At 42.2% G+C, this 12942-nt stretch overlaps 1 protein-coding gene across 6 annotated transcripts in view; it reads left to right on the top strand.

Annotated features, from left to right (window-relative positions):
* The window catches only part of ARVCF (armadillo repeat gene deleted in velocardiofacial syndrome), a 227007-nt gene that overhangs the window by 81375 nt on the left and 132690 nt on the right, over positions 1-12942 (top strand). For 3 of the 6 annotated variants that reach the window (XM_021413325.1, XM_021413333.1, XM_021413326.1), the window contains one exon: positions 1220-1464. The exons of 1 other annotated variant lie outside the window; for it this stretch is intronic. In XM_021413325.1, the coding sequence (XP_021269000.1) occupies positions 1249-1464 (216 nt within the window). In that variant the 5' untranslated portion in view covers positions 1220-1248. Of the gene's footprint in view, positions 1-1219; positions 1465-12523; positions 12692-12942 lie in introns of those variants that run through there. 2 more of the 6 variants (XM_021413324.1, XM_021413327.1) reach the window with 2 other exon arrangements.

Below are 12942 nucleotides of genomic sequence, written 5' to 3'. Positions count from 1 at the left end.
TGCTCACATTAACTGTTGTTGATAGATGGGGAAAACAAGGAATCTCTCTGGTAGGAGGAAGTATTGCTTCTGATACACGCGAAGGGACAATTTCTAGACAGTGTAACTCTTGGCGCAGATACGAGCTTCGCTTGGATTACAGAACCTGAAGAAAACTGTACCTGTGTGTGCTCTGCTCCAAGGAGCTGCAGGTAGTTCACTAGCACACAGCAGTAAACTGGTTACTGGTTAGCTTTAGTGAAAAGGATTCCATTGAAGCCACCACTTCTGTTCTGTTGCTGATTTTGTACTGTTATGAAAACATCTTAACTAACAGTCAAATGATAGATCTGTGGAATCGAGGGGGAGATTTACTCCACGTACCACACAGACGGAAATAGGGTTTAAAATGAAATTCTTCATAACTCTGATAGTGAACACGGAAGGCAGGACATGTATCACACACAGCTAGTTCTCTGAATTCTTCTTCCTGTGCTGAGAGACAAGCAATCCTGTGTGTTTTCCATTGAAGATGTTTGATTTGGGCTTTTCATTTACATTGTTAGCGAATGGCTGCATGAAGGACTGCTTCATTGGCTCCCATGCTGAAATCATTAAGCACATTTCAACTGCGATTGCACTGTCTGTATTTAAAAATATCTTTCATGTTACAGCGTACTCCTGTAACTTAAAATGGAGAAATATTTTCAGCTGCTATCTGCTAAACTTGAGGGGATTCTATTCACTTGGAAAAATGAATGCTGTTGTATTTTGTACTGTGTAGCTTGGCTTTAAAAACATTAGACTTCTCGTTTTGCTGTTCAAGTCAAACATTCTAGGTGTCTGTAGTGAGAAAGGTGGTATTCCTCACCCCTCCAAATCAGGTCTGCCTTATATAAGTCTTTTTAAGTCTACTGCTATTTGCATAGTGAAATTAGTTCTGCAAGAGGGGTGAATATCCCTGTCAAGCAATTCTAGCAAAAAGATGAAAGGAATTAAACATCAAGTCTATCCAAGGTGAGCGTATATTTTTTTTCTTCAGAGAAGCACTGGATTAATTACTTCTGATTGAATATCAAATCAATGAAAAGAAAAGAAGACTTTTCAAAGAGTAGTAGAATTTGCTTCTTAGAATGAACGGTATGTTGGTGCAGTGACTAACAATGTGCATTTTTATTCTTAACCTCTGACCCGTGTCCTCCCCACCCTTTACCTAACCCTCTCCATTTGCCCATGTCAGTTAACAGGCAGGAGCGTTTGAAAACAATCATGGATGACTATGATATCAGGTCTGCTGCCAGCATTTTAGCGTCTGTTAAGGAGCAAGAAGCTCGTTTTGAGCGGCTTACCCGTGCACTCGAGGAAGAGCGGCGCAATGTCTCCTTGCAACTTGAGCGTGCCAATCAGCCAGCAGACCGAATGAGCATTTGCAACATTGGCAATGGTCAGCCACTGGCAACCGCCTGGCAGCAGCTTGTACTGCAGGTAACAGCCTGCTCGTTTTACCTGTTGCTAGAGTTCACCTGTTGCAGAATTTTCCATTCCAGAAAGTCAAGTGCATCTTGTTTGTCATCAGCATTTTGTTCCATAAGTTGTCTTCTGTTATCCCAGAGCTGATATGTTTCATTGCTTAGTTTGATAGCTCAGATTGCAGAGCCTTGGCTTAGATGGTGCTCCTGCTTCCTCTTAGCTCATGGGATTTTGGTAAAACGTATGCGTTCTAAAGAGAGATCCTCACAGCTTCTTTTAAATCTGTGCCCTTGCTGTAAATATGGTGATGGTCTGGTGACTGGAAAACACGGCTGAATCATAATCTCAATAGCAAACAAAATTTCCATTAGAAATAGTTGGGCTCTGAATAGAGAGAACAGCATGAAAAGCAGGAATTTCCCTCCTGTGAAGTCTCATTGTTCGTGTAAGGAGCACTTCATAATTTGTTTCTGTGTTTATTGGAGTGATGGACTTTTTTTAATCATGCAAACTTTAAGCTTTGTGATAGCTTTAGATTTCTAGATACTGTTTTGTCTGATTTGTGTTAACTGCAGTGATAAACTATTTGCATCTTTAAATTACTTATTTGCTAGTTTGCAAATTACTCTGACGTGCAAGGTAAGTCATGCAGAAGCAGTAGTACCATTTGTGAAGGTCTCTTTCCTAAAACAAAAAAACAACAAAAAAACTGTTCAGTTCAGAGAGACTCCAGGCTATGGGGATTCTAAAGGTTGTTTCTCAGTAGTGCCAGGCTGTTCTACAATTGTACCTGCACTGAGCTGCATTCAGGACAGCATTTACATTGTGTTCATTAGCATAACGTTCCTATGAAGAGCTGCCATGCCTCTGTTCATACAGATGCTTGAGTACAGGACTTCAGTTGAAAGGAGTAGCCTGCAATGGTTAGGCTAAAAGCGTGACAGTAGCTGACAGAGGCTGCAGAGGTCGTCATTCTTGTAATTAGCAGGGGTGGGGGGAGATGTGCCTACATAACTTGTCCTGTCCTGTAAAAAAAAAAAAAATTCACCTTCATTTTTTTTTCTGAATGACTTTGTGCAAAGTGCCTGCTTAATAGCTTCAGAATGAAACTCCTTATCCACAGAACTAATGAAGCGTGAGCTCTCTGCAGCTATGGCTTAAGGTCTAACTACTTCCAAGAAAACTTAAGAAAGAGTTGAAGTTTGTGGGGTCTACGTGGCTCTTATGGTGACACAGCTCCTGGAAGTGACACCAACCTGTGCATCCCTGCTCTGGGCTCATGGGGTGGGAAGCTTTAGTTCATCAGTTGTGTTGAAGTCTTTTGAGTAGCTTGTATATGACATAAAACAGTTGGTTGGCAAGTATGTGCAGTTATTAATTAATGTGAGGTTATTTACAGGAATTTTCATGAAACATACTGAGGGTCAAATTTTTCCTTAACTTACTAGAATTAATCAAATAGCATTAAATGAAGGGTGAAACTTGTACCTTCAGTCTTGCACAGAATATAGGGTGGTTACATTTTTATCGTTATTTATTGCACTCTGTTGTGAAGAGCACACAAAGCAAAAGCTATAATATGCTCTGCTGACTGTGGGGATTGCTCGTGCACTAGACAGATGCTTCCACGAGGACCGGCTCATCTCTATCACCCTGTTCAACTTCGTGTTGTAACACATACTACAAAGCCACTCAAGCGGGAGCTTTTCCATTTGGGACTGGTCAAAGTGATTATATGCAATCTAGTTATTCTGTGTAGAATTTGGACAAGAATTGAGGGTTATCTCCATGTTATCAGAATGCTGAATAATCTTAATGATCTCTGCAATTGAACATCGCTTTTCCATGCTGTTTGTTTGTCTGAGTGGAATCTAAGGGGTTGTTAGTGAAGTGTTTGTGGTGAGAGCTTTGTAACAGACTCAGTATTTTTTTGCACTGTGTAGACAAAGATTTCTTCTCTTAGGAAATTTAAAAAAAAAAAGCTTTTTTTATTGGACAATATAAGAAAAGAGGATGTGGGCAGTGTGCCAGATATGTAAGAGTTTCCTGAAGTCCTCAGAGGACAAATAAGGCCTTATTCTCCAACATTGATTCTAATCATTATTATTGTTTTTGTTGTTATTGATACCAACTTTAAGCTTATTCTCTAACAATATCTCCTCATCCTGGGCAGCCTGTTTAGGGACTACTTTCACTTCATTTACTGATGAGTGAGTTCGGTGTGAATTTAGAATATGCAAATAGAGCATGGGAACTGGGTACGCTCGTTGACATTTGCCAGGAGCATACACAGCTCAGTGCTTTGGCCATTCATAAAGAATATTAGATCTGCAAATGGAGGTCAGGGATGTGCTGTAATTGCCAAAGGCTTGTGCATAGACTACTTAATTTTAAATTAAGAAAGTGGGAGGGATTTTTCTGAAAAGCATCTTGAAGTTGTTTTAATGGGAGAAATTGATTTCTAGAATGTCTAAATGGATCATAGGTGGTTTGCTTAGGTATTAATTAGGAATAGCAGGGATTATACTTCAATGAGACTTTTTTTCCCAGAGGATGGGTTTCTGGGAGGTACCGTCCTCACAATAAGGGGTGCTAAACGATGCTGAAATGCACCTATTAATATTAATGAGAATCTTTTAGAGACAGAAGCAGGCAAAGAATGTTTTCATAGCCCTCTGTAGAAGGCAGCACATGCCAAACCTTCAGGCTGTGCAGAGGTTTTGTACCCATCTCTCCTTCTTGCACCAGGCAGTAATTAGCCAGCTGTAACCAACACAGTTTCTAGTGAACAGGAGCAAAGTGCTGCACGTTAGTAGTGCTATTGAACTAGTGGTTAAATACAACTTCTGTCTTGCCTAACTTGCATGGACTTCAAGGATGGGCTTCAATTATCGTGTACACCAAATGATGTGAATCCAGGTGTTTTAACTCTTTAACTTTTGGAAGATGCACAGCAGAAACACTGTGATTCAAAGCTAGAACTGGAATTGCATTCCACAGCGCTCTGCTTTCTAGGGAACGACTGCAGCAATGCATGTATGCACCCTCTACAGATTTCAAAGTGGTCAAGTAAAGTGCTTTTCAAGGCTGAGAACCCTCTGGACAAAAGGTCATGAGTTACTTACTGAAAAGCTCTCTGCTAGTGTGAAAATGTAGTACTTCATGATCTTTTAATCATAGGGCTTTTATCAGGTTAATAAAAATCTTCTCAAAATCCTTCTAGTTTTTAATTATGTTCTTGACTCTGTTCCCTGCCCTGGCTCTGAGTGCTAGGTGCCACATGGCAGCCCACCACTCTTACTTTCTGGAAGTGAAAATGTGATTGCATTAAAAAGAGCAGAGATGCATTTTAATTTTTTTTTTTGCGTTTGCATCTCTAAACTTTGCACTGAAAGAATGTTTAAAAAATTAAACTAAAAAAAATGCAGGCATAGACCAATAAGCACTAAGTTACTGGTGAGTAGCACCTGTCACGCATCTTCTACATATTGAAGTCTCTTGATATTTTTTTACAAGCTTGATACATTTTAATACTCTTCATGTGTGAGGGATTTAGTTGAATCCTCCTGGTTCTATTTCGTTTCTTTTCAAGTCAGCCTTCTGCTGCTCTTCACAGTTGGAACCAACGTTGGAGGGGGAGAAGACTTGAAAGTGCGTGTAGGGCACATACTATTGGAGGCCGAATGCTCAAAGCTGCGATGTTATCCCTGGATGGCTAGCCATTCAGAGCATGACTTTTTAATAATAAAGAATATTGTCTTTTTATTAAAACATCAGACACACGAAACTTATTAAATACAAGGCCATATCCTGAGTTGGTTTAAATTGGCAGGGCTTCATGGGTTGTAGAAAAGCTCTGTCAAAGCTGGTCAGCTGGGGAGCTGAACAAAAATGTTTGCATTCAAAGACGTTCCCCATTGGTACACAGAGAAGGGTATTTTGTGGCCCTGATTAAGCACTGATATTCTTCAGTTCTTACGGTAATCAGAGGCACGTGTGACTTCTGCCCAAAATGATTTTTTGTGAATTGAGGGTCAGTATCATGTAAAAGGTGAAAGCTCACACATGAGAATTAAAAGTGTGTGTGTATATATATATATGCAAGATTAGGTCAAATTGTGTTTCTAAGAAAATACCATCACAACCTTTCTAAGTTAGAGTTTGGGCAACAATAACTCTCCTGTCTGCGTTTCATTACATTTGTTTAAGATCCTCTGTTCCACATGACGTGGTGTGTACTGTTAGAATTTAGAGACCATTTCCAGTACATTGGCAGTAAGAACATGGGTGCGTTAGTATTGCATATGTTTGAAGATGTGCAGAGAAAAAAGAAAAAAGGATTCTGAGCTGTCCTGAGCCTCAGCTTCCTTTTTTTCCCCTCTCCCTATCTCATACAGAATGCGGTTTCATCCTTGCTTAGTGTGCAAAGTTCTATTTAATTGTGTGGTTTGTGGTGCTTCTTGGCTGCAGAGCATTTTTTTCCTTTTGTTATATAACACATTTGGGCAATTATTAAGGGACTGACAACACGGAGAATGGCATGCACTATTTGCCTTACAGGTAAGGTCGAGTACAGTCAACAAAGCTGTAGGTTCATGACAGCTCCCTGGCACTGCAGTGCTATTTCCCAGTATAGTGCCAAATATCCAGAAAAAAATCATGGGTAGTTAACTGATGTGTATGTTGCACTTCTGCTAGTATAGAGGAGACTGCAAAATGAGAAGGGCTTTCTAGAGATAGTTGTAATTCTTTGTAAACCCATCTGAGACCGCTGAAATGTAAGTTCTGACCTGGCAGTGCAGTATGGTTAGGACTGACCTTGGTGTCAGGGACATACCGTGCCCATTCCCCATGCTGGTGCCACTGCTCTCAGCTCCCCTACCTTTGTAATTAAGCTCCCATAGTCTTTTTGCCTGTGGAGCACATGCAGTAGCTGTGCCATGAGCTTGATCTTGTAAATTCAGAACAGTAAGGGAAGTCTTAGCAAATGTCTAGGAATGACCAGGGTCAGGTTTCAGATTCTGTGTATCTGCAGCTATTCAAAGGATGCAGGGAGTGGAGACTCGGGAACATGATTCCCATGGGAGAATGAGTCTGGAGTTCTGCAATAGAATTTGGTGTGAGCTGAGGGCTAATTGCTGTCCCGATGCATCCCAGCAGGACGAGGAGCCAGAAGCTGTTACTCAGCTCTGTTTCAGGGGAACATGATGCTCTCTGTGCACAAGGTGTGGTCCTACCTCACGATAACAATATCATCCTACCGGGGATGATATTGTTAAGTTGATTTTGGAGGCTGGAGCTTTTACCTCCTTTTTTCTGACCATCATCTCATCTGTATGAAAGCAACACCTCCAGGTTTACAGGGGAGTCAGGATCTTCTGCTGGTAGCTCAACAACAGTGGGAACTGGGAGCAGGGAACTCGTGGGCAAAGAGCTGCTGTTGGCTTAGGGCAGTGCTGCTAAGCCAGCCTGCTGGAGAATTACAGACACGTGCAGATGCCTCAAATGCAGTTTCCAAAGTGACAGCATGGCTTATTGCAGCCCTGTGAGCTTGAGGAGCTCCTGCTGTTTGCCTTTCTGCTGGGATTAGCCAAATTCCAAGAGAAATCATAGAACCTGCTTCCAGTATTGCAGGAGGAATGTGAGAGCACAAGGCTAAAAAAGAACAGGGGTTGTGCAACAGGCATCGTGGTGTGCAGGGTTTGAGAGCCTCTGAAAGATGGAATCGAGTGATATTCCTGACAGAATTTACGCTTGCTGGTTTTTCTGTTTTTCATTATAGCTTCTCCCTTATGATTATTCTTCAGTCTTCATGTAAGGCCTTAGATGGCATAAACATGGATACATAAACAAATGGGGATATCAGCGTGAATTTCAGCTACAGCTAAGAAGATTTGATCGTATGCATCAGAACCTGTGAAGTTCCTTCCAGAAGGGATTTGACAAGGGAACGCCTAACCCCCACTTAGTAGGGTTATTTGAGACTCAGATCTGTTGGCATGCAGCAGAATCCACTGAAAATCTGAGGCATTATCTGAGGAATGTTCAAAACTATGTCAGCAAATCTAGTTTGAAAAGCACATCTCAAAGGAATCACTTAGAAATTTAGAAAGGGAACTGAGTGACTGAGACAGATCCTGTCTGGTAAAGAAGGAATTATCTTACTCTTTCCAACAAAATGATATGTTTTCCAAAACATAATTACGTTCCATTTTATATTTTCACATGGGCAGGCTGGGAATGCACCTATCAGCCCCAGAAGCCTTTGCAGAATATCTCCACTGTCAGCAGTGCCTCACCTTCCTGCTTCACGCTTCTCCACAACTTTGTATGGTAACTGCTAAATTCCAAAGTGCCATCTAATGTCTGTCAGCAGGAGAGCAGCTGGCTCGTGTAAGGATTATAAAAAGCAGTGACTGCATTTTCCCTAATCGTTTCAGAAATATTTTTGTGGTTTCATTGGACTTGGAAAGTCTGAACTTCCTTTGTTTTTGGGGATCTTTTTGTTGAATGAGGTTTTGGAAGCAATTGAAAGGCAAGGATGTTATTTTGTTTGCCAAGATGTGTGAAAGTGAGAATAATTTGCCGCAACTGTTAACTTTTTTTGGCTTAGAATATTGCCTGATTTAATTTAAAATTATTTTATTTGAATGACAAATTCAGTTTCATAATAATTTTCCTTAATCTTCCATTGCTTCATTTCTCTTTGCTGATAGAAATGTGTTTTCCTCTAGAACTACACATAAGAGAAACACATTAAAAACGAATTCAGCTTGCAGCGCGAGCCTGTTCTGTGTGATGTGTGTGACTTGCAAGGTCGGTCACTATAGCTTGCAAGTGATTACTAAATTGCCTTTAAAATGTGAACGTTGAAACATAAGTCTTATCAGATTTGACAGGATTTCTTAAAAAAAAAAAACAACAGCTTTTTAGTCACATTTACCACATGTGCTTTTGGTAATTAACATGAAAAATGTTACCTTTTAAAGTTGTTTTGTTTTTTGTTTTCTGCCACTGATTGATTTCTTCACTCAGCAAAATGTGATTAATTGCACTGACTGCTAAAGACCTGTATTTCTTTTACGTGTTGGCTCCCAAGCATAGCTCTGTACTGGTTCAGCCGGCGTGCTCAGGACGGACACATTCCAAATCCTCCCAAACCTTTTTGTGCCCTCCCTCTCAATTCTTTGCCGAGACCCCTGGGCTGCGATGTGCGCGTGCCCTGTCCCCGCCATGCAGCACACCGAGGGCAGCCGGCACCCGGGAGCCATTCCCTGGCAGATCCCCATGTCGCAGCAGGAGCGCGAACCGTAAGAGTAATGTGCGAGCCAAGTGGTGATTGCCTCCTCCCCTGAGCTTTGGACCCAAAGGCTTTTAAAAGCACAGGTTTTCTTCAGTTCCATTTCTGCTGTCTTGGGCGTCTATACACTCTTGAGAATTTATGCTGAAAAAGAATGGCAGTTGGATTGCAATGCTGCTGCTGATGGCTGAGCCTTTCACTACTTCAGGCCATCCCGTTAATGGCTCCGTGAGGCTCTTGCTTTCTTTGTCGTGGCCGTGGAGTCACTTGCTGAAGTTATCGGTGTGACTGAGAGCAGAATGGCCGGAGATGGCCACGGGCAGCACGAGGCTGGGTGCCAGCTGTAATTATAGCCTTCATCTAAATGAATGTCAGAGTTTATGCTTGAGGTGTGTGTGTGTGTATATATATATAAATGAAAGCTGCTTCCTGTTTCTAAGCTACCAAATTACTAGCTGAAGAGGTTATTTTTTAGCCATAGTTGTGGTGACTGGCAGTGCTATAGGTTACTGCCTGAGCTCATTGTAGGCACTGAAGCCTGCCTTGAGCTGCTGGTGGAGGAGCGTTTTTAGAATCCTACAGTTAAAAGACTGAAAAGAACTCCAGTCTTGTTTCGAAACCAGATTGATTGGCTCTTTTTTCTTTTTGTAGTCTTATTCTATATACGCAAGCATTTCAAATACAAGAATCTTCCTGAGATAAAATGTTGTACACAAAGATCTTACTTCTCTCTTCAGGAAAAAAAACCAAACATGTTCAGGTTTGGGTTTGAGGAAGACAGTAATTAGTTTGAAAAGAATCATAAAAATGAGCTGATTGTATAGACATCTATCAGTCCTGTACATTAATGAGACACCAGATCTTTTCCCCTCTGAACGAGAGAATGCCGCACGTTGATCTTGCATCTTCTGAGCAAGTGATTGTAATGTTCAGCTTGAAATACGGCACAAATCATCTGGAAAATCTGAGGGCAGGGAGGGGAGGAATAAAAAATCTCAGGAATGAAAGATGGTTGGTCCTGGCTCCGGCACGCTTTTCAGTGTCTTTGTTTTCCTTTCCAGTAACAACACTATGAAATTATGGCTGCAGTCTCAATCTGAAATTTGATTTGTTTTCCTTGCTGTTAGCATTACATTTATAGTGGAATGACATCTTAATTTTTTTCTTAAAACTGGAGGTTATTTTTTCTATTTTTAATCCTGTGAGATGTAGTTGATTCTTATCGAAGTGAAGCTGCTATGCAGAAACATAGGTCATTCATCTGACTGCGACCTATATGCAGTGACGTGTAGCTTCCTTTGTCCTTTACTTCTAATATAAGCAGTGCTGTCACCAGACCGTCCTTGTTCTCATCCTGTCATATGACAACTTGGATGAAATGGAGTTGACTGATATTAGATGTAGCAAGATGGAAGCTGTTTGTTTACGAGTGACAATGCTTTGAACTTACTGAAGCACCTACTGTTGCCCTTTACAGAATGTGGCTGTTGCTTCTTTGTCGTTGGTCTTCAGCTCTATAATGCCTTAGACTTCCTCTGTAGCACCGGGTTCCTAAAGCAGGATGGCACGTGGGAGCATCCTCCATCTGCACACAGCCTGCTGCCTGCTGAAGGCTATCTGGCATCATCTCTGTTTCTAACCTTGCAACATGAAAGAAAAAGGATTCTCAGAACTACATTGGTGAAAATGTTACAAGTGTCACGGTGGATTTGTCTTATTAGAGTCATGCAACGATTTTGGACCAAGTACGGATGCTTTGAAGGGATTAGTGTAATTTTTCCAGCATTTAAAAATGATGGAATTGATAACAGCAAGAGATTCCAAAATGTACATTAGAGGTATAATTTCTTGTTTTCATCTGCCCACATTAAAATAATCAGTGTGGCCCAGTGACACATCATGGTGTGTCCTGTTCCTTCGTACTCTCACTTACCTTGTTTATTTGTGGCATGGAATTCCTAGAGCAGCAATAAATATAACCTTGGCGTGGAGGGCACCCATGTGAACGCAAGCTGTGTGATACTGAGTTGCAGTGGGTGCTTTGCCAACATGGGTAGCTGGAATTCTTGATTCATCGTGTGACTTCTCGCTCGGTTGGGTTTATGGAGGTTACATATCACTGGGGCCATATGTTATGTTTGCAGGCAGAGCTGTAAACCATTTTGGTTTTACTGCCTCTGAGAGCAGATCAATCTGTAGTGCAGCACTACTGATTTACTTTTTTTTAAGGGTAATGGGAGAAAATAAAAAAGAGAACTTGGCCCAGATACTGTCCCTGTCCATCTCCCAGAGAAGTAAAGCTCTTCCAACCTGTGTGTTTTTAATTTCTCAGAGAGGGAAGAGACAATTCTCACGCTACTTTTGGAGGTAGAAAAAATGTGACAAATTAGGAAATTAAAGTTCAGTTTAAAAAAAAAAGGGGGAGGGGGGGAGGTGGGAGGGAAGGGGTAACTTAAGGATGTAGTCAGCAGTTTGATACAAATGGATGGCATGTTTGTTGCCAGAATTTGGAAATGCAGTATCACCTTAGGGATCTAATCCATAACTCTTATTTAGGTAATTAGTTACTTTACTTCACTATTGCCAAATCCCAGCATTCAGAAGCATTTGAGCTCCAAAATATTGCAAGAAATTAGGGGACTTGAAATGTGCTTCGCTTAAAGTACATACGTAAAAAATAAAGTCTTCAGTTTTGAGTGAGAATATTTTCAAAATGCACCTTATAACCAGAACACCTCCCAGCATCTGCTGTATGTTTGAGTGGAAGTTATCATTCTTGAATCTAGAAGGTGGGACTTCACCATTCAGCAGTGCTGATCTTGCAGGGCTTGCAGAGATACCGGTGGGTTTGCAATGTAAGAGAGAATTGGCAAGTCCATCCAGGAAGGTTTTCAGTTTCACTGTTCTGCATTCGAGAGTGGCTGCCGCAGCGCCCTATGGATATGGACTTTGTAATGTTTTTTCCTTTGACAGTGTAAAAAGGTCTGGCACATGTCCACGTACATGCCTAAATTGAATGGTGCTTTTCTGTGCCAGTGTGGCCTCAACAGAAGTTGAGCTCTGTTAGTTAACGGAAGAATAGCTGGGCGAGGAGGAGGGGGAGAGCTGTACAACTACAGGGCACTCGGACAGAATGCATTCCTTTTGCTTTGCTTTGACTTTTAAGTACTTCATTAAGGGCTGCTACCAGTTGCTTCTAAATTATTTGTTTTTAGGTAGACTCAGTTGATTTTTGTGTCCACTACAGCAAATACTTTACTTCAGCTAAACCTCATAGATCATCTGCCATTGCTTTTGTCAACCGTTATCACATTGAAACAAATTCAGCTCGGGGTTGGGTTCAGTTGTGCAGTTCTGCTGTCCTCTCCCCCTAAAATGCAAACCTTGGCTCCAGCATTCAGCTGGAACTCTGACATGGGCTGCAGCAGGAAAGCTGAAATGAGGATTAAATGGGTCTGACACATTCCTGCCCGTGTTAAATGCCACTTTTTTCATGTTTATCTGGTGAGACTTCTATTAATTGACACGTTAATTAACTGACACTGGAAGCACGTTTTAGAATTCTCAGGGAACCCGAAGCTAGGATGGCTGAAAAGACCCTTTTGTGCTAAGGTGCCTATTCTGGGAATTACAGAAAACTCCATTGTGCTGCTCCTTCCTTTCGTTCTTTTGGCTCTGAGCATCCCCGTTTTCCAGGGACGGTCTCAAATTCGATTCCAGTAGCTTTCAGTCCCTAATTACCCTTGTTCAGCCGCCAGCTGTTATAGGCTTGGATTTATTTATTGCTTTGGTTTGCTGCTGGAGCGCGGTATGAGAGAGAGGAAAACCAGCCCCTCCCGGTGGGCGGGGCAGGGCAAGCAGCGCTGTCCATCGGCACGGGCCGGCTCCTGCTGGGCTGCCGCGACCCATCCCCGCTGCGGGGCCGGCTTCGGGCCGCGCTGGGTTGGTATCCGCGGCGGGAGAGCCTGCACGGCTGGCTCAGGTTGCTTTGTGCCCCCCCCCCCCCCGTCTCGTTCTTACGCCTTTCGACGTCTCTATATAGTTATCGGTACATCTCCTTCATGGGGTTTCTCAGAAAAGGCCGAAAGAAGGGTTCCGTCCCAGGAGCGGGCGCTCGGGAAGGCTCTCCCCTATCTGCGGGCTCGGGGCCGGGCGCAGGCAGCCCAGCGGCAGCACGGGGCGGGGAGCCCCGC

The sequence above is a fragment of the Numida meleagris genome, chromosome 14 (genome assembly GCF_002078875.1).
Source record: "Numida meleagris isolate 19003 breed g44 Domestic line chromosome 14, NumMel1.0, whole genome shotgun sequence".
NCBI lineage: Eukaryota > Metazoa > Chordata > Aves > Galliformes > Numididae > Numida > Numida meleagris.
The sequence above is the reverse complement of the archived record's forward strand: the minus strand, read 5'-3'. Positions and strand labels throughout refer to the sequence as shown.